General features: G+C 39.6%; 1 protein-coding gene across 3 annotated transcripts in view; it reads right to left on the bottom strand.

Moving 5' to 3' along the window:
• The window catches only part of ATRNL1 (attractin like 1), a 1099511-nt gene that overhangs the window by 382266 nt on the left and 697438 nt on the right, over positions 1–19807 (bottom strand). For all 3 annotated transcript variants that reach the window (XM_084633632.1, XM_084633634.1, XM_084633633.1), the window contains exon 27: positions 16571–16649. In XM_084633632.1, coding sequence (XP_084489758.1) covers positions 16571–16649 — 79 coding nt within the window. The remainder of the gene's footprint in view (positions 1–16570; positions 16650–19807) is intronic.

The raw sequence follows: 19807 nt of genomic DNA on the forward strand, positions 1-19807 counted from the left end.
TTAGTCTGTATTCGCAAAAAGAAAAGGAGTACTTGTGGCACCTTAGAGACTGACCAATTTATTTGAGCATAAGCTTTCGGGAGCTACAGCTCACTTCATCTGACTACCAGTCAGCCAGGAATGACAGCTTACAGGGAGCTCAGGCAGGAAGAAAGGGGCGAGAGGTCCATTACACTGAATATTACTCTCTCTCCTAAGCAGCAGTCACCAGGGACAGGGCTAGGAAAGATTACCCACCTTTCACTGTTTTTATACACATTCTTACACTGGACCCATCACAGAAGTATCTTAGCATCTGTGTGCACCATGACTAGTGCTGATCTCCAAAATCAGAAATGCAGCTCAGGTAGTAGAATCAGAAGCCCACTCCTCACAACTGCCTCATTTGATATATAGAGGTGGGAAGGGAAGGCCATTTAATCAAATAAAAGGTAATGTAAAAGGGCAAAAGGTAATAAATTGGCCTGAGACCTGTCCCTTTTGCAGGAGTCCATACTAAGCCCTCCAGTCTCCAAGTAACTGCTGACTCTGGGTGTGTGGGGAGAGGATAGGTTGAAGAAGAGAGGAATTGATCCAGAGTGAGCTGTAATGATGCTATGCAACAGGCTAACTTTTCCTCTATATTGTGAATCTTAGTGTAGATCAAGTATGCATAGCTCCCTCAGTGGCACATATATTCCTCATACTTATGGTGATTGGTTCAAAATACAGACCAAAGAAAGCTGATGTTTTGAAAAATATGAATATCTAGAAGTGTATGAGACAGCTAGGGCCCAAAATTATGCCTTGCAGATATACATATTAATAAATCCTACAGGAGTTGTATGGATATGAATCTAAAGCCATAGTTTGACTTAAAATTATGCCCTGCACATACACAGGGCATGTTTTGTGCGCATAATTTAGTAAGTTATTATACAATGAACACCTCATAATTGTAACTTTAAAGCATAATTACAAGTTCCAGTGACCTCATTACATATTTACAAGAAGAAAATGTATCACAATTAATTTAATCATCAAATAATATTACTCTATGATAATTAAAATTATAATATTTCTGTCATCATGCTATAGCCAAGGAAACAAAACTGAAAGAACATAAGGAAAGTCACACAACAAAAATATTACAATAATGTTATGTTACTTGAGAACTATAGGAATTTTGAATAAACCTGTAATACTAAGGTATCTTGAGATTCCACCTTACTAATATCTTACAGCACACTTTTTTTAGCATTTTTATATCCCTTAATTACATATTTTCATGTTTGCATGGCTATGCTTTACAACTGTAGCATTATTTAACACAGTTATCACAAAATAAACACACTCCAGATATTCTATATTCTGATGTGACTATATCAGATACCGACAAATACTTTGAAAAGTTCCACATGCAATTTGTGACAACACTGGAATTTACATAAATGAATTGGGTCTGCCAAAATGTGAAACATTTAGTAATATTATAGACACTTAAAATAACTTGCTGAACTTCTAAGCTAATTTACTTTTCTTTTGCCCACTGCAGTACAGGTTTTGCTTTTGAAAGGTAAACATCTGCTTTACACACATCATGGAGCCATTCAAGTAGTAACAGAGCTATTACTTCAGTAACATTTCCCTTCTAGGAAAGGACTAATTTGATGGTTATCAAAGCTCAACAGTTGAGAGAGGAGGGAAAATTAATTAATTAAAAAATACATACTATTCATTCTATGATATGCTATAAAAAGAAGTTAGGATGGAATATAAATGATCAGTTATAGTCACAAAGATTTCTTCCTCCTTCCCAAATACCCACTCTTATATTATTCTAGGAATAAATCAAGCCATACCAGTACTTCTGATACCACAACATTAACAATTCTTCAGTTTCTATGTCTTGACAGGTTCCAACTTGTGTTCACGTTGCATGAACGCTGCTGATACACTATATCCACTGTCTCCTGTTCTGTAAAGTGCTGAGCAGAAGGTATTAATTGTCCCATACAACTTTAACATATTCTCACATAAATCAATTATTTCAACCCTTTTCATTCTAATTTCTAGAATACATTTGTTTCTGATATTAAACAGTCTCCTTGCTAATATTTCAGGGTAGCAGTCCATCGATTACATTCACCATTGATGCATATGGCAAAAATATTATGGAAATAGGGGGTAACGGTGGTCTGGCCTGGAATCAGTGGTGATGCATGTACAGAAAGGCAGTTTTTAACCACAAACACAGTTTTCACAGTCAGTCAAAACATCAGGTAAAATGTCATCAGGTAAAATTCCATAAAGAATTTCCATAAGGAAAAAACAAACATTTCCTGCTTTGCCCTTTGAATGCAGTCAAATGCATTCCCGAATGCAGTCCCGATGAGTCGAAAGAATAGTAAACATGGCAGGCGACCAGCTTGGCTTAACGGTGAAATCCTAGCAGATCTTAAACATAAAAAAGAAGCTCACGAGAAGTGGAAGGTTGGACATATGACCAGGGAAGAGTATAAAAATATTGCTTGGGCATGTAGGAATGAAATCAGGAGGGCCAAATCGCACCTGGAGCTGCAGCTAGCAAGAGATGTCAAGAGTAACAAGAAGGGTTTCTTCATGTATGTTGGCAACAAGAAGAAAGCCAAGGAAAGTGTGGGCCCCTTACTGAATGAGGGAGGCAACCTAGTGACAGAGGATGTGGAAAAAGCTAATGTGCTCAATGCTTTTTTTGCCTCTGTCTTCACTAACAAGGACAGCTCCCAGACTGCTGCGCTGGGCATCACAACATGGGGAGTTGATGGCCAGCCCTCTGTGGAAAAAGAGGTGGTTAGGGACTATTTAGAAAAGTTGGACGTGCACAAGTCCATGGGGCGGGACGCGTTGCATCCGAGAGTGCTAAAGGAATTGGTGGCTGTGATTGCAGAGCCATTGGCCATTATCTTTGAAAACTCATGGCGAACGGGGGAAGTCTCAGATGACTGGAAAAAGGCTAATGTAGTGCCAATCTTTAAAAAAGGGAAGGAGGAGGATCCTGGGAACTACAGGCCAGTCAGCCTCACCTCAGTCCCCGGAAAAATCATGGAGCAGGTCCTCAAGGAATCAATCCTGAAGCACTTACATGAGAGGAAAGTGAGCAGGAACAGTCAGCATGGATTCACCAAGGGAAGGTCATGCCTGACTAATCTAATCGCCTTCAATGATGAGATTACTGGTTCTGTGGATGAAGGGAAAGCAGTGGATGTATTGTTTCTTGACTTTAGCAAAGCTTCTGACTCGGTCTCCCACAGTATTCTTGTCAGCAAGTTAAAGAAATATGGGCTGGATGAATGCACTATAAGGTGGGTAGAAAGTTGGCTAGATTGTCGGGCTCAACGGGTAGTGATCAATGGCTCCATGTCTAGTTGGCAGCCGGAGTCAAGTGGAGTGCCCCAGGGGTCGGTCCTGGGGCCGGTTTTGTTCAATATCTTCATAAATGATCTGGAGAATGGTGTGGATTGCACTTTCAGCAAATTTGCGGATGATACTAAACTGGGAGGAGTGGTAGATACGCTGGAGGGCAGGGATAGGATACAGAGGGACCTAGACAAATTGGACGATTGGGCCAAAAGAAATCTGATGAGGTTCAATAAAGATAAGTGCAGGGTCCTGCACTTAGGACGGAAGAACCCAATGCACAGCTACAGACTAGGGACCGAATGGCTAGGCAGCAGTTCTGCGGAAAAGGACCTGGGGTGACAGTGGACGAGAAGCTGGATATGAGTCAGCAGTGTGCCCTTGTTGCCAAGAAGGCCAATGGCATTTTGGGATGTATAAGTAGGGGCATAGCGAGCAGATCGAGGGACATGATCTCCCCCTCTATTCGACATTGGTAAGGCCTCATCTGGAGTACTGTGTCCAGTTTTGGGCCCCACACTACAAGAAGGATGTGGATAAATTGGAGAGAGTCCAGCGAAGGGCAACAAAAATGATTAGGGGTCTGGAACACATGACTTATGAGGAGAGGCTGAGGGAACTGGGATTGTTTAGTCTGCAGAAGAGAAGAATGAGGGGGGATTTGATAGCTGCTTTCAACTACCTGAGAGGTGGTTCCAGAGAGGATGGTTCTAGACTATTCTCAGTGGTAGAAGAGGACAGGACAAGGAGTAATGGTCTCAAGTTGCAGTGGGGGGAGGTTTAGGTTGGATATTAGGAAAAACTTTTTCTCTAGGAGGGTGGTGAAACACTGGAATGCGTTACCTAGGGAGGTGGTAGAATCTCCTTCCTTAGAAGTTTTTAAGGTCAGGCTTGACAAAGCCCTGGCTGGGATGATTTAATTGGGGATTGGTCCTGCTTTGAGCAGGGGTTTGGACTAGATGACCTCCTGAGGTCCCTTCCAACCCTGATATTCTATGATTCTATGTAGCTAGCATTTAGTCCTTGAGGGACTAATTTGCAACTCTTACTCCCATGAATAATCCTTACTCAGGGAAACAGTCCAGGTGGCCCATTGTAGTCCACTGGAAAAATTCAAGTGAGCAAGAGCTGTCCGATCAGGTCCTTCTCTACCACAAACACACAAACAGCATTTATATAATGTAACAGAAGACACTCACCTCTTACATGCTCCCCATTACTGGGTGTGATACTGCAGTCCTTTTCTCACCCCTGTGTTCCTTGCAGATTGCTGGCCAATTTAGGTTGGGTCTTTCATGGCTTGACCCTCCAACGAAGTCATAAAGTCCAAATGAACACCTTCTGACCCTTTAAATTCATCTCTTTGTTCAGGCTTTCAAATAAGCTCTGTCCCCTTCTTGGGTTTTATACCATTGTGGCTGGCAAGGGAACCTGGGCCCTCCCACTATTCTGGGTTCCAACCAAGGGTCCCTACAAATAGCAGCTATGCACTGCTCAATTTAGTTCATTGCTGCTTCTTCCCTTTGCCTCTCCCTACTTTGGCCCTCTTTAGCTTCACCCTTACCTCAGGGTTAAAGTTCTGAGTTCCTCTGTCTCCCTGACAACTCCGCTTAAGCAAATGCAGCCAGAAACAAACTTTGGTTATCCCTCAAGCTCCTTTGTCTAGAGAAGAGCACCCTTCCTTGCCCCTCTGATTCCAGCCAGGGACCGACATGCTAAACCACAGCAGCTCCTTTTATCTGAGCCTCCTGGGCTCTGACTGGATGCTTCCAATACTGGGAGAAGGTGTGACAGGACCCCAGAGACCCTACAGGCTCCTGTAGGGAGCTGCAAAGGCCAGGTAACACCCCATCACATATTGTATGTATGTTAAATAGGAGTATATCAGCCATTTTAAAAAAATGCTGTCTGGGGTACAGAAGGCCCTGATCCTACAGCTCTTGCTCACTTGAGTTTTATACATTTTATATATGCAGAGTTGCATACATACACACATTCAATGTTGTAAAATACACATTTGCCTGATAGTCACTTTTACCTTCTGTTATGAGATTATCTAAATCCTAGCATAAACCTAAATAGAATAATACAGAATCTTAACACTTCATTATTATTCGTTATTAAAAATGGCATGAAAAAGAAAATATCTAAATACATAAAACACCAGTTACATATTATTAAAAATTCAGATTAATAATTTTCCTTAAATATTCTGTAAAATAACAATCTTTAAGAAACTTGCCTTTGACATTAGACCCATAACTATATATAAAAATGCAAACATAAGGACTACTTCCAAATGTAGTTGTTATGATTACATCAAGACCTAAAAAAATCAGGAGGAATGACTATTCTTTTGTGACATTAGCACCACTCCAATAATGTGTTAAAATGTAAAAATAAGTCAGTGGTAGCCACACAAGCACATCCAAGGGCAGAATTTGTCCCTAAGGGAGGAAGAGTAAAAATTAATTCCTAAAAAATATAGGAAACTGGGATGAGAATTAATGATATTGTATTAATGAATTTCCCATGATACTGTGCCAGTTTAAATTAGTGGTTATATTTACTGATACCTTTCAAAATTCAATATTCATGAAATATAATTAGAAAATTCCCACTGTACCACATCAGTGTCATACTATTTTAACATTAAGAAGACTATAAGATAAGGTTAGGATGATTTAAATGGTCCACATACTTTTCTTCTGTATTCCTATTAGCAAAAATGAATACACTCTTTCCTCAATAAAGCTACAAACCCTTGGTTCTTAGATGCCCCCAAAATTATAATTAATTATAGCTAATTATAATTATAATCTAATAATAATTGCCTATATTCTTGATTTTTAATTCCCTAAAACAGTGGCAGAGAATTTCAGTAACTTTTTCAAAGAATGGGACAAGATTTGTCCTATGATTCATCTTTCCTCCCACTGGACAACATCCCTCTGCCAACAACAGCAACTGCTTACACAGAAAAGTAACCGTAGGAAAATATTGATACCTTTGCGTTGAAGACCTTGGATGCTTGTAGAAGCAGCTAGAATCAGTTAAGAGATTCCAGAATCATGTGGCAACTCTCTACAGACTATCAGCAAGTGCTCTGAATGTTTCAAGTGGTCCATAAATTAGGCTGGGAACCCATGTTATGCCAAATTATAATATAGCGGACGATCTTCAAATGAGACTGTTAAAAAATGCACTTTCAGTTAAATAGTACTTGTTGGAGGGTCGTAAAGGAAGGAAGAGAAAATGCTTGTATATTTCTTTTCGGCCCAGATTCTGAGCTGTGGCCAAGAAGTGCTTTGTTCTCCTGGGCGGAAGGGAAACATTGGTGGTAACTTTCCTTTGTGTTTCCCAGTGCTGAGCTGATCTACACCATATGATCATCCCGTTCATGCTTAAGTAGCATCCAATATAGTGGTCTTTGTATTATGAGAAATCTTAAATAGAAGCACCCAACTTTCTCTGTACCATTCCTTATTTTGCATGCCTTATTGTCTCCCTTATTTATCTCTTCTCTACACTAAAATCCCAAATCTTTTCAATCTCTCTTCACAGAGAAATCTTCCCAAACTTCTAATAATTTTTGTTGTCTGTCTCTAGATCCATTCTATTTCTACTATATCTATTTTGAAATAAGGTACTAGAAATGAACACCATATTCTAAGTGAAGGTGACATCAATTTATATAACAGTGTTGCCCTTTTGACCTGAGCAGTTAGCCAATATTTCTTTGGTGCAATCCTGTTGATTTACAAAGAACATAGTCGGAACAAACAACAGTAGGCAGTTTCCTTGCTCAGAAATCCAAGTTACCTTTGCACTCTGACCACAGAAAGCTCTCAGCTTCTTACCAGGGCCATGCTCTCACAACTGGTCCTCTTGCTGTCTACTGGCTTTTTCTGACACACACAGTTTGCTAAACTATCCCTGAGCCTCTGCGTTTTCAACTAATACCATGAAACCCTCACATCACACAGTTTAACTCTGTTTAGGCTTTGCTATGCATCCAGTTGTCTTTGGCAGCAGCTTTTATTGTCTCCAGCTATCTCTCTCCATAAAGGGACTTAAATTACTCCTTCCACTTACCACACCCATCAGGTTAACCAGGTCTGTGATTGATGGCAACCATTAAGACCTTCCAGCACAACAATAATATGATATTATTTTCACCCATTCTGTATAATTCCTAACTATGATGATAAATTCCTTTGAATACAATAGCCACATCATTTTCTTTGAAAAACTGTAGCTTCACCTATCCTCGGTCTAGTTCTGTGAAACAGCAGTAATATCCCTAGCTACATAAATCACATAGCTAGAAAACTTTCATAAATTTCACCTGCATCTAAAACTAAATATGCTGTCTGCACATACTCACTGATTTCCTGTTTCGTTTACATTCACTTGTGACGTGTTAAGTTTTCAAACTTCAGACCAATATGTCAAATTTCAGCAAGCAGCACATTTTTATGGCCCAGTTATGAATCCTTGAATTGTTTTTTCTGCTCCAAATAGTGCAACCAGAATAGCTAAAACCAAAACATTTACAATTGTGTTTATTTTTCCCCAACAGATTTTTGTATTGATTTTTTTTTTAAAGAAACAGAGCAGCAGAATACTGCCAACGTAAAATATCTGGCAGTGATGCATCATACAATGAGAAAAGGAGTATTTGTGGCACCTTAGAGACTAACAAATTTATTTGAGCATAAGCTTACGTGAGCTACAGCTCACTTCATCGGATGCACTCAGTCAAGCTTATGCTCAAATAAATTTGCTAGTCTCTAAGGTGCCACAAGTACTCCTTTTCTTTTTGTGAATACAGACTAACATGGCTGCTACTCTGAAACCGGTCATCATACAATGGTGCATCTATATAAGCTTTAAGAAAGGAAAACTTCTGTAAGAGACAAAAAGTTAGAAAATTAGAATGGAAATTGTTCAGGCAAGCATCTCAGAATTATAATAAAGGACTATATTTACTATACTCGGTGTATGTGTGTGTTCACTTATTATTCCAAAACATTTCCAAATATGATTGAATTCTGCTGTCATTCTGTTTCCATTGACAGTTATGGCACCCTTTGAGATGTATATATTAGACCTACTTTGTTAAGTCACTCAGTAAAATATGTCTTTCCAAAAGGCGATGACAACTTTTATTGCTGCTGTCATTAAAATATTCATTAGTCTTTTACTGATGAGGCTGTCTCAACTGGGAGCATATATGATTTCAGAATGATCAACATAGGAGAAAATGAAATGTTTATTTTTAGGAAGTCACATATTACATTCCCAAATATCACCCTGATCCTCAAAAACGTATGCATATGTTTAACTTTCTGCATTGCAGGTCAGATCCTCAGCTCACAGGTTACATTCAACTTCACAGTTTACATTGTGGGTCAGATCCTCAGTTTAAACTATCATAGCTCCACTGACTTCAACTGAGCTACAACGATTTACACAAGTTAAGGATCTGGTCCTGTGAGTAGTCCACCCATTGACTTCAAGGGGACTACTCACAAGATCTATAGTTAAGCTTGCATACATTTGCAGCATAAGGGGCAATACATGTTCTGAAAAGCCACACAGAAAGATACAAAGAAAAAAATGTGTGTTCTGGGGTCCATAACCTTAGAACACAAAATGCCTCAACCTGCAAAATCTTATGCACATTAATAACTTAATCACTTGAGCACTTCACTCATGTACATAAGTGTTTGCAGGATTGGGTCTTTTATGTTTAGAAGCTGTGGATGCTTGCACATACAAAGCTGTTGTAAAAACGTTCCACAAATACACAGATTCCCAGATGTATTAACTCTCTGAATTTAAACATGTCAAATTCCATTAATTATATTAAATATACTGAAGACCACAAATACTTTTTATAAAAGGAACAGTTTAAAAAATGAAATGGTCTTTACTGTAAGATAGCTACTAACTGAAATTCACATATTTACATGCATTACTACAATCTACATAAGCAAACTTTCTTATTCTCAATAGGGTTGCCATAAAAATGAGCTTGGAGCTATTACATGAATTGTTACTGTTATTAAGAAGTAGTCTATTTCAGTTTCATTTGTGTGTTTTTAAGAGCCTTTGACTACTCAGGAGATTTGCTTGGAAAGCGCAACATTAATAAAACAACCTTGATATTAAAATCAGGACTAGAAAGTTTTTTTTTTAAACAAACAAGTTTATCTAATAAAACAAAGCAATAAGCTGTGTTGCACAGACACATTATATTAAGAGAGAATTCTCTGTGATTTCAACTTTTTTATGATTGTATATACTACCCTTTCATACAGAGAAATGGCGCACAGCTGACTGTATAATGAACTGCTGTTTATAAATACAAACATTTCAATAAAGGAATTATATTAACCTTTATATTTAAGTAGGCCCTTTATACATTGTGATGAGGCAAGGCCAGATGGCTATCGGAAAGTAGTGAGAAACAGGTATGTTAGCCCCAGGCTAAACAAATCCCTGTTACCATGGTAACCAAATGGCAGTTGCTCCAGGTTAATCCAGACACCTGGGGCCAATTAAGATCCTTCCAGAAAGCAGTGGAGACAGCTAGGTTGATTGGGACACCTGAAGCCAATCAGGGGCTGTCTGAAACTAGTTAAAAGCCTCCCATTTACTTGGGGGTGTATGTGTCAGGAGCCATAGAAGGGAGCCATGCTGCTTGAGAAATGGAGCAGCATAAACCTTATCAGGCACAAGAAAGGAGGCCCTGAGGTAAGAGTGATGTAGATATTGAGGAAGTGGGGGGCTGCTGTGGGACAGTGGCCCAGGAAATTGTACTTGTCCTGTTTCCAAAAAGTCAGCTACCAAGAGCTGCTACTATCAGGGTCCCTGGGCTGGAGCCTGGAGTAGACAGTGGGGCTGGGCTCCCCCTCCCCAACTAATCATGGAGACTAGAAGACAAGAGACTGTATGAGGGAGGATAGCTTCTCCTCCCCTCCTTGCTGGCCCATGATGAAAATGGGTCAGTAGGCTGTGACCCTTGCCTCTAGAGAGAGAAGGGCTATGTGGAGGGTCACAATGAGCCTCTATGGCTATTGTAATCTGCCAAGAAGTGCAGGACCCACTGAGACAAGGTCAGAGCTTTGTCACAACATTTAATTCCATGCCTTCTGTACATTTATACATAAATGTGCAATCATGCATTACTTGCTCATTTCTTAAGAGACTACAGTATATCGTATATGTCATCTTTTTGGATCAGGACCTTTCTGGTAAGTAAGGTATAACTATAATATGTAAAATACAGATTTTTATAAGAATATTCAATAGCAATTTTAATTAATTAACTGCAGAATTATATATGCATCTACTTGGGCTATATATGCATCCATATCTCTATGGTAGAAACAAGGAACTCTTCAAAATTTAGGATGAGGCTGAATGACGGAATACATGTTTATCTCCTGATTGGCTTAGTGAAGGACTGGTGCTTTGCTAAGGTAACTCAACTAGAACTTTCATGGTTTTTATTCTTGCCTAAGCAGGACTGTCACCATCATCAGTTTAATGAGTGCCCTCAATATTGTATTGTAAACAAAAATAAATTTCTTAATCTATTTCAAAGAGAAAATTCTTTGAATGTAAGTGCTACCCAAGAGATGGGGGAGGGGGGACTTTCATAAGTGTTTCCTGGGGACAAAACCTTTGAGCCAATCTAGCACTCACTGATATACTGCCAATCTCTTCAGTATAATAACCTATGAGCAAATCTGTTACATTCATTCTAAAGAGGGGATTGACTGAATAACTTAGATACAGAACATGCTGAAACAACAAATGTTCTCTTCAATGTTCTTATTTAGGGAATCTGAGTTATGCATCAATTTTTGTAGAAAGGAGGAAAACAGAAGGCCTAGATTGAAATTTCATGGCAGGGGCTGCTGCGTCAATTCTGAATGTGATGTGTGACAGAGCAATAGCAAAACATTTCTGAATGGATGACAATTCTCTAGAAACCTCAACAAGTGCAATGTGAATGAGAAGGGTATTGATTGTGAGGAAATCTACAATGGAGACCACTGAGGCTTTTGGGGGAAGGCCAAAACTGACTAAATCACGTATGACAGCGTGAGAAAGAACAGGTGCTGTAATCTGTAAAGGATTAACAGGTCCTGGCTGGTCACATGGCTGCTTGGAGAGGAGTATAAAAGGAAGGGGAAGCTGGGTCAAATGGAAACTAAGGGGGGGGGGTGCGTTCTCTTCACCCTTGGCTTGCTAAAATGGGAAAAGCCTCTAGATAGTAGTTGCCCAGTGTTTTCGTTTGATTTGCTTTTTTGTTTGTGATTGTTTGGCACATAATAAACCCTGAGGAAAAGGTCTTAAAAGGACTGAGGCTTGGAGCTTTATTTCCAGTTCCTGGCTGGCAGAACCAACTATGAGCTTACAGTTAGCCTCTAAAATAACAGTTCATCTGTTCAGCAGGAGGGTAAAGTATAACTCATTCCAGGAGACCTAGATCTATGAGGGTATGTCTCTAAGCCTCTGGAGATGAGTGTTTTGTCCTATTTTTAAATAGGAAGGCTTACTAATACTTGGAGAGGAGGGGAAGAAGGTTAGCATACCATGATCATTAGGTCCAGGTTGGAGTAACTAAATTTACCTGGCACATACTTTTCTTTTGATTTTTCACAACATCTTCTGAATGAATGGAAAAGGATAAGCCATATAATAGGTCACTGACAATTTTATGCTGAATGAGCCGATTCTAAGCTGCCTTTACTGCCCCAAACCTGCTGCACAATTTGGGAATGCTTGAGTTGAAAACGGATCTGTCTCTCACTCCCTCTAGGACTCTGATGCAGTGTTCCCCAAAATAGCATCCTGTAACCTCCAGACTGACTACTTGTGTATGGCTATGGTATTTTGTACAAAGAATGCCTTGTAAAGTATCATATGAAAGGTCATGATCTGCTGAAACTCATTGTTCTATCAAAATATCCATATTTCCATTGTATATGGATGTAACAGGGTCAGCACCACCTCCCACAAGCACCCCCTCTGGTTGGGTGTTGTCAGTTTTGGTGATCCCTTTTGGTTCTCAGGTGGATTTTTTTTTTAGCAACTCAGTCCTCTAGCGAGTCACAGACACTGTCTGCATGTTAACCATAACAGACCGCTTCCAGGGTACACAGTCTCAGTACCCCTCTGGTGGTGTGTCTCTACTGCTCCCTGGGCTTTGGTCTTTAAGTAGTCCACCCCTGGTATGGGGCCATATCCCCAGGGCTTCCTCCCTGGAGACACTATCTTCCTGCGGCCCTCCCCAGGATCAGTCCCTACTCAGGGCCCACAGCCAGCCAGGAGCTCCTTCATTCCTTCCCTGGTCCCTGCTAGCAAAGTGTCTCCAGCTCAGTCCTAGTAGCCAGCCAGTAGCCTCTCACTTCCCCAGTCCCTGCCAACAGACTGTCTTTGGTCCTGTTGCTTTTCCATCCAGGCATGCAATCCTTTCTTCTTCGCTCCAAGCAGCAACTAACAGCTGCTCTGTTCTACAGCATCTTTTATATGGCCCTCTTGGTCCCTGATTGGCCTCTCTGGTTGATTCCTCACAACCATTCTAGGCTACTTGGAGGACCACTCCACTGCTCCTTTCCTGGAATGGGTGTGGCAGAACCCTGAAGCCTCAAGCAGGGGGCCTTTGGGCCTAGTCCACCCCATCACAATAGTTATGAGATTTTGCTATAGGGTTGTTGAAACATGTTGTGAGGCTGGGAGGTGCCCACAGATAACTCTACAGTGGCAACAAAGGAAGTGACCCACACCCAGTTGAGCTTTAAACATCCATTGACAGCAGGGGAATTGCATACAAGAGATTTACAATTCAATAAGAAACCATTGTGCAAGCCCCACACAATGGGGATTGCTCAACTCTTATTCAGCAAGGCCCACCAGGATATGTCTGTGCCAGCATTTTTCCAGGGACAGGAATGGAGAGTATAAAATAAGGGACAGTGGCATCATGAGACCACCCCTCTCCTCCCCCACTTACTCTGAAGGCAACAAGAATGCTGGAAAGACAAAGACTTTGAACTGGGGAGATTGGCCCTAGGCTGAGAAGGGAATTCAGCCTGTCTATTAAGAACTGCAACATCCAGTGGAGTGAGAAACCGTTTCAGATCTTACTGAATCTGATAAAGTTTAGGATTTAGAATTTGTTTACTTTTTATTTCTTAGGTAACTATCTTTGACCTTTATGCCTACCATTTATAATCACTTATAAGCTACCTGTTTATAGTTAATACATTTATTATGTTTTATCTTTACCAGTGAGTTGTCTAAAGTGCTTAGGGAATCTGCTCAAATAGCAAAGGCTGGTGCATGTGTACTAGCCTTTGAAGTGGCAAACTAATTAATGAGCTTGCATTGCTCAAGAGGATCTTGAGCAGTGTAAGACTGTATATTTCCAGGGTGCAAGACTGGGGGGGATTTGCTGGTCTTTTCTGCTGTACAGTATGAGTGGCTTAGAGAGAATTCATGCAACTTAGCTAGTATGTCCCTGCATGTTGTTGATTAGAGAGGTTTGCTGCTTGTCACTAGCAAAGCATCAAGTGAGACATCGCAGGGTGGAAAGTTAAGCGGGTTCAGCAGTCCCACAGTTCTAGGTTGTACCCCAGGAATCTGTCACAAACTCCTAGGTGAATTTTCCTGTGTGTTTGTAAATTTACTCTGATCAGTGAAGGAAGATTTCTGTTTTGACACCCACAAACTTGATCCTTGTTCCTCCAGGGTGGTTTCAATACAACACAACCAGAACACTGTCCAACAGAATAATGCTGTAAGGCACTTAATCCTGTGAGAGTCTGTTAATATACCATGTCGTTCTTTCTCAGGATCAAGTTCCCTGAGCTGAGCATTTCAGTGTTCTACACATCCTTTCATACAGCTGTGTGTAGGTAGTGTTGCTGATCTATTGTATTTAGCAAAGGGGATGCCTGTTCATGCTCTCTTGCTCAACACTCCATTGATCTTCCGGGAACCGTGAAATAACAGAAATAGACTATTTCCTTTTTCTTCCAATACACTTGGTGAGAGATGGTATCTGCTATTGCCTGCCCTTTCAGAGGGCAGAAGAGAGGGAGCTCAGCAAGAAGTCAAAGTATAATGGAAGAATCAAACAGAATTTATATAAATGTTCAAAAAGCCTTTGCCAAAGTACATCACAAGAGACAGGAACCTAGGCAGACAACAGATGAGAAGTACAGTGTTGTCATGGATTAAGAAACTGACCAATAAACAAAAAAAATAGTAGGAATAAATTGCAAAATGTTAATATATTAATAATCTGGAAAAGTGATTGTTCTGAATGAATGGAAAATGATGAGATGTAGGTATCTGTCCATTTTATGCAGAATGATTCTATTGTAAAAGTAATTCATTTACAATCTGTATTAATGACCTGGAACAGGGAGCTGGAAAAACTTGCAGATGACTAACCCTTGTAAGGTTTCAGAGTAACAGCTGTGTTACTCTGTATTTGCAAAAAGAAAAGGAGTACTTGTGGCACCTTAGAGACTAACCAATTTATTTGAGCATAAGCTTGTAGCTCACGAAAGCTTATGCTCAAATAAATTGGAGTAAAGAAAAAACACTTCTAAGAATTCCATCTTTTCCCATGATGACAATATGTCAAAGTGGCTTACAGAGAACACTCGGGGTAGGGTGACCAGATAGCAAGCATAAAAAAATCGGGACAGTGGATGGGGGGGTAATAGGTGCCTATATAAGAAAAAGCCCCCAAAATCGGGACTGTCCCTATAAAATTGGGACTTCTGGTCACCCTAACTCGGGGTCATTCTAATAGTATTTTTTCAAACATCTAGGAGAGTAACCACAAAGTACACAAAGACCACTAAATCTATAAAGTCAGGAATTTCTCACTTCTCTTTAAATATCTTATTAAAATCTGATTAAAGTGAGAAATAGAATCAAGCAATTGCTGCATTCCTTCACAATATATCGTTGCACAGAATTACTTAGGCTCAAATAGAATAGTAAGAAGTTAAATAGACCATGGTTTAAACTTGTTTTGTATTTTCCAAGTAATGTTTTTTATATATATAATATACACGCACACATGCCCTTTGAGGTAGGTCTATTGGATATTGTTCCTTTTGAATAAGACAATACCTATAGTAAAATGACTATAGTAGCATAGGGATTTCTCTGTTGTTTCAGTTCAAAGCTATAATTGGGTATTAGTATGCTATTTCTTACTGCAAGAATTCAGTAAGACCTAGTTACCTAATACTTCTAAAGCATGCATGAATTCAGTGTAGATATAAAGTGAAAAAATAATTTTGATTCAAAGCATAGTCATACTTAATAGACTGTCATGACACTATAAGATAAATCAATTCCACAGAGAAAAAAATGTGGCGTTTTTTTTAATTTAAATTTAAACTCCAATCAAATAAGTGATTATTTGCTAACATTACAAATGTGTCCCCAACTGTTTCAAAGGCAAGGATCAGTGCCTTAAACCCTTTTCAGCTTTTGGAGTCATACTGCATACATATTTATGCAAACTAGAGTTGTACCTCATCAGCAATGGCTTTTTTCAACAAAGTAAGACTGGATATTACAAGCTATTTTTTCCAAGAGCTATACCAATTCACACCAACAGAGAATATGGCAATGTATACAAAACGTTATGAGTGAAATCAATGGTAAAACTTCTATTGACTTGAATAGATCCAGAATTTCCCTCAATTTTAAAATCAATAAAATGAACTCAAGCACTAAGGACACTGAGTTGTTCTGGGCAGGGACTGTCCCTTTTGAAGTGTTTAAACAAGTGCCTAGCACAATGAAGTCTTAATATTAATTACATTCAAATAACTCAAAGAAGTATGAGAGTAAAGAATGGCATCAACGAAAGTTTAAGATACTGTGTCATCAGGTACTGTATTACTTGCAATTTATCAACTTTTCTGCTGTACTGTCTCAGTTTGACAGCAGTAGAGAACATATTCCACAGCAAGGTAATAATCTTACACCAGGGAAAGAAAGCAGGTTCACTTATTCTGTCTTAGCACAAAAAACTGGCAAGTAAAGATGATGTATCTGAAGGGAGTTACTTTAATTTCACTTGCAGCTCTGAATTCACTCAAAGATAAAACCACCCTAGTAATCCTAATGTTATTGATACCTCTCTCCGTCGAGAAGCCCAACAGGTTTGTTTGATCTTCCAAACGACAGCAGCTACCAGCAGTAAGGACAAAAAACAACTGCAATTACAAAAAAAAAAGAATTAAGATCAAATTATTTTATATAACTGTTCTGGAAAATAATTATGTACATTGTGAGGGCAACAAGGCTGAAAGTAACACATTAAAGCAGGAGTAGTAAACACACAAAATGAAGGAGAATTGAACTTTGTCATGATGATTGATAGCTGTCAATAACCCAGTTTTCAAGTCAGAAGGGAATGCACAGCCTGCAGGCTGTGCTTATCTCCAACAAACATTGTTCCTGTCTCCACTACAACAAGTTAATCGCCAGCAGGCCCACAGTAGTCTCCAAAAGAAAAAAGGTGAATTAACTGAAAATGACAACCGATTTTTGGAAAAAATTGGTTATCTGAAGGAAGAAATTTCATGTGTCTACACTGTTCTCCTGTTTGGCTATCTGTAATTTAAAGGAATGTAGGGACTGCAACTTGGCAAGACATTAATTAGTATGATGTTTTGGATTGGCACATCAGGCAGCAATGGGTATATTTTGTCCAGGGTACCAAGTATATCCTTTGCTAACTACTTTGAATAACAAAACTTCAAAGAATATTGCTGTTATATTCCCAAAGAGAGCAGCAAAAATGTAGTTTATTTGTGTAATACCTGAGCTATTAAATCTCTACACTTCCCACCCAGCATTTGCCTTCCCTCCCCTAGTCAAAAATTCCAGACACTTATCATTCTAATTTTTGACAATAGTTCTCTCAGCTAGATCTTCTTATGGAGTATTGGTAATTCCCTCCATCCACTCATTTTGGGGAGAAGCTGTACAGAATCCCACCACATCCTATTGAAGCTTTCTATAGTGAAGGGGAAGGCAAAAAGATTCTAAAAGCTTGTATCCACTGTTGGAGTCCAGGATACCTTTGAATTGGTCTGTACAGTCATTTTAAAAAAAATCAAGGATTTTCTAGCTACATCTAAGTGCCATTGATTAAGACTAGTACTTCTCTTGTGCATAGTATTCCCAAGACCAACTTGCCAACAGGACTGAAATTATGACCTGGAAGATCTTTCTCTAGGGGGCAAGAGTCCATGTCAATTCATCCTTTAGTCCCTCTTCTGAGATTGTTAACTCAAGTACCCATTAATAATAATTGTGACATGGACAACAGTCTAAGGTCTGGAATGAGAGAGCCCAAACATTTCTTCAGCTGCAGGCCACAGTCAGCTGCATCTTCATATATTTAACAAAATAAAATAATAAACTGTGCAACCCTCATAACCTAAGTTCTGTCAATACTGTAAAATACATGGAGTTAGAATTTTGAATCAATAGTTTCTTTGTTTAAAGACCTCTTCACTGGGAATCTCCTAAACCCTTTTTATCAATTCCTTGTTTGGACATCCTTGAGAGAGCCTGCTACAGTGGCACCTAAGTGTAGCAGAAGGAAGAACCATATGAGAGGGGGGAGGAGCTTCCGTTAAGCAGGTCAATTAAGTAATTAAAATCAACAGCTTAGTTTTACTTGAGACGCTCAAATCTGCCTGTTCAGATTCAAGACGATTGATTGCCCTGAATTTGGCAGTGGAAAAGAACAGTTAAATAAATGCAAATGCAAATAAATGCTTCTAAATGCAAAGCTCTACCTTCTTAATGGCCAATGTCAATGGCCAACATTTCTTATGAGGGTTCTTTAATCCTCTTTGGGCCTGTTATGGAGAAGGAAAAATGTGGTCGTCTCCTTCTAGGACCACTATTTATAATTATGTTGTGCTTTTATTAGTTTCTGGTACAGAATTTTTTTTAGGTAATTGAGTTTTCAGTGGTTCTTGTAGCTATAAGATTGCAGAACTGTTCTGATCCATTGGTTTTGCTAATTTCAAAATTATTTTCCCTGTTGAAAACTTGGGGGGGGGGGGGAATGGGAAAGAGGAGAGTAAACAAATTGTAATAAAGGATGCATAAGAGCCAGGTGCTGGTTCAGGAACCTTAGGGAATACAGAGGAGGAATTTCAACACTATTATTTAATCAGCCAAAATGTAAATCATCATTTTCCAGCTGTTCTTATTGAGAGAATCCAATGCAATGAGCCATTTTAAGCCATGCACCCTTTTATTAACAGTGTGCTTTTTGCTAAGAAGGGTTATTCCACCAAAAGCTTTTGGTACAATCTCTATAATCACAAAGGGAGATGAACATAGATTCACTAGTGTAGAATGCACATACATTTACTGTTATAACTATTTATTTATTTAATTTCTGATATTTTAACTTTTTTTAAAAAAAACTGTCCCTGGCCCCTATCTCCAGTTCTTGCTTGAAATCCGGGACTAGTAGACTGATAACCCCTGGGTCTGCGCAAAGTAAAGAACTCTTCTGGTACAAAACATGAAATAAGGGTAAAACTATTTGTTCGCTCCTCTCCTACAGGTCCAGCTCAGGGATAAATGGGGATAAGTCACCTACCACAGTTTACAGTGGTGGGACTTGAAACTGCAGGAATCAGAGGATGGGTACATGAGCATGAGAGAGTTGGCATAGCAGAGATAGAGGAGACAGCTGTCAGGTTGGCCAATTAGCTGTATCACAAGAGCTGCACTGAGAGCAGCATAGCATGATGCATCCCTCGAGTGGTCCAAGAGACCATTGCCAGGATCTAGACCCTTTTCATAGGAAATGCTCTCATTCACCTTTGTCCCATTCCCTGAATGTCTTTCTTGAGCTGCCAGGAAAAAAAAAACTGTGTACAGGCCACAGACCTGAAGCCAGTAAGATGAAAGTTCTTGCATTACTCCTCTCACTTGAAGCCTGATCCAGCTCCTATGGAAATCAATGGAAAGACTCCAACTGCATCCTATAGGAGATGGACCAGACTTTTCGATTCTTAATCAGTGGCCAGTTACCTTGCCTATAATCTCTAAAGAAGGCATCCTTCCAGATGATGATGATGTGGTATTCTCTCGCACTGAGGATACTTCTCCAGGGAAGGGAACTCCAGTTATTAGAGATAGGTATTAGTATAATGGGTGATTCGATCATTAGAAACCTAGATAGCTGGGTTTGCGATGACAGAGAACCATATGGTTACTTGCCCACTTAGTGCAAAGGTTGCAGATCTCTCAAGACCTCTAGATAGGTTTTATGTGTAGTGCTGGGGAGGAGCTGGTGGTTGTGCTACATGTAGGTACCAATGACATAGGGAGGAAT

Source organism: Lepidochelys olivacea (assembly GCF_965140295.1).
Source record: "Lepidochelys olivacea isolate rLepOli2 genome assembly, chromosome: 7".
Lineage (NCBI taxonomy): Eukaryota > Metazoa > Chordata > Testudines > Cheloniidae > Lepidochelys > Lepidochelys olivacea.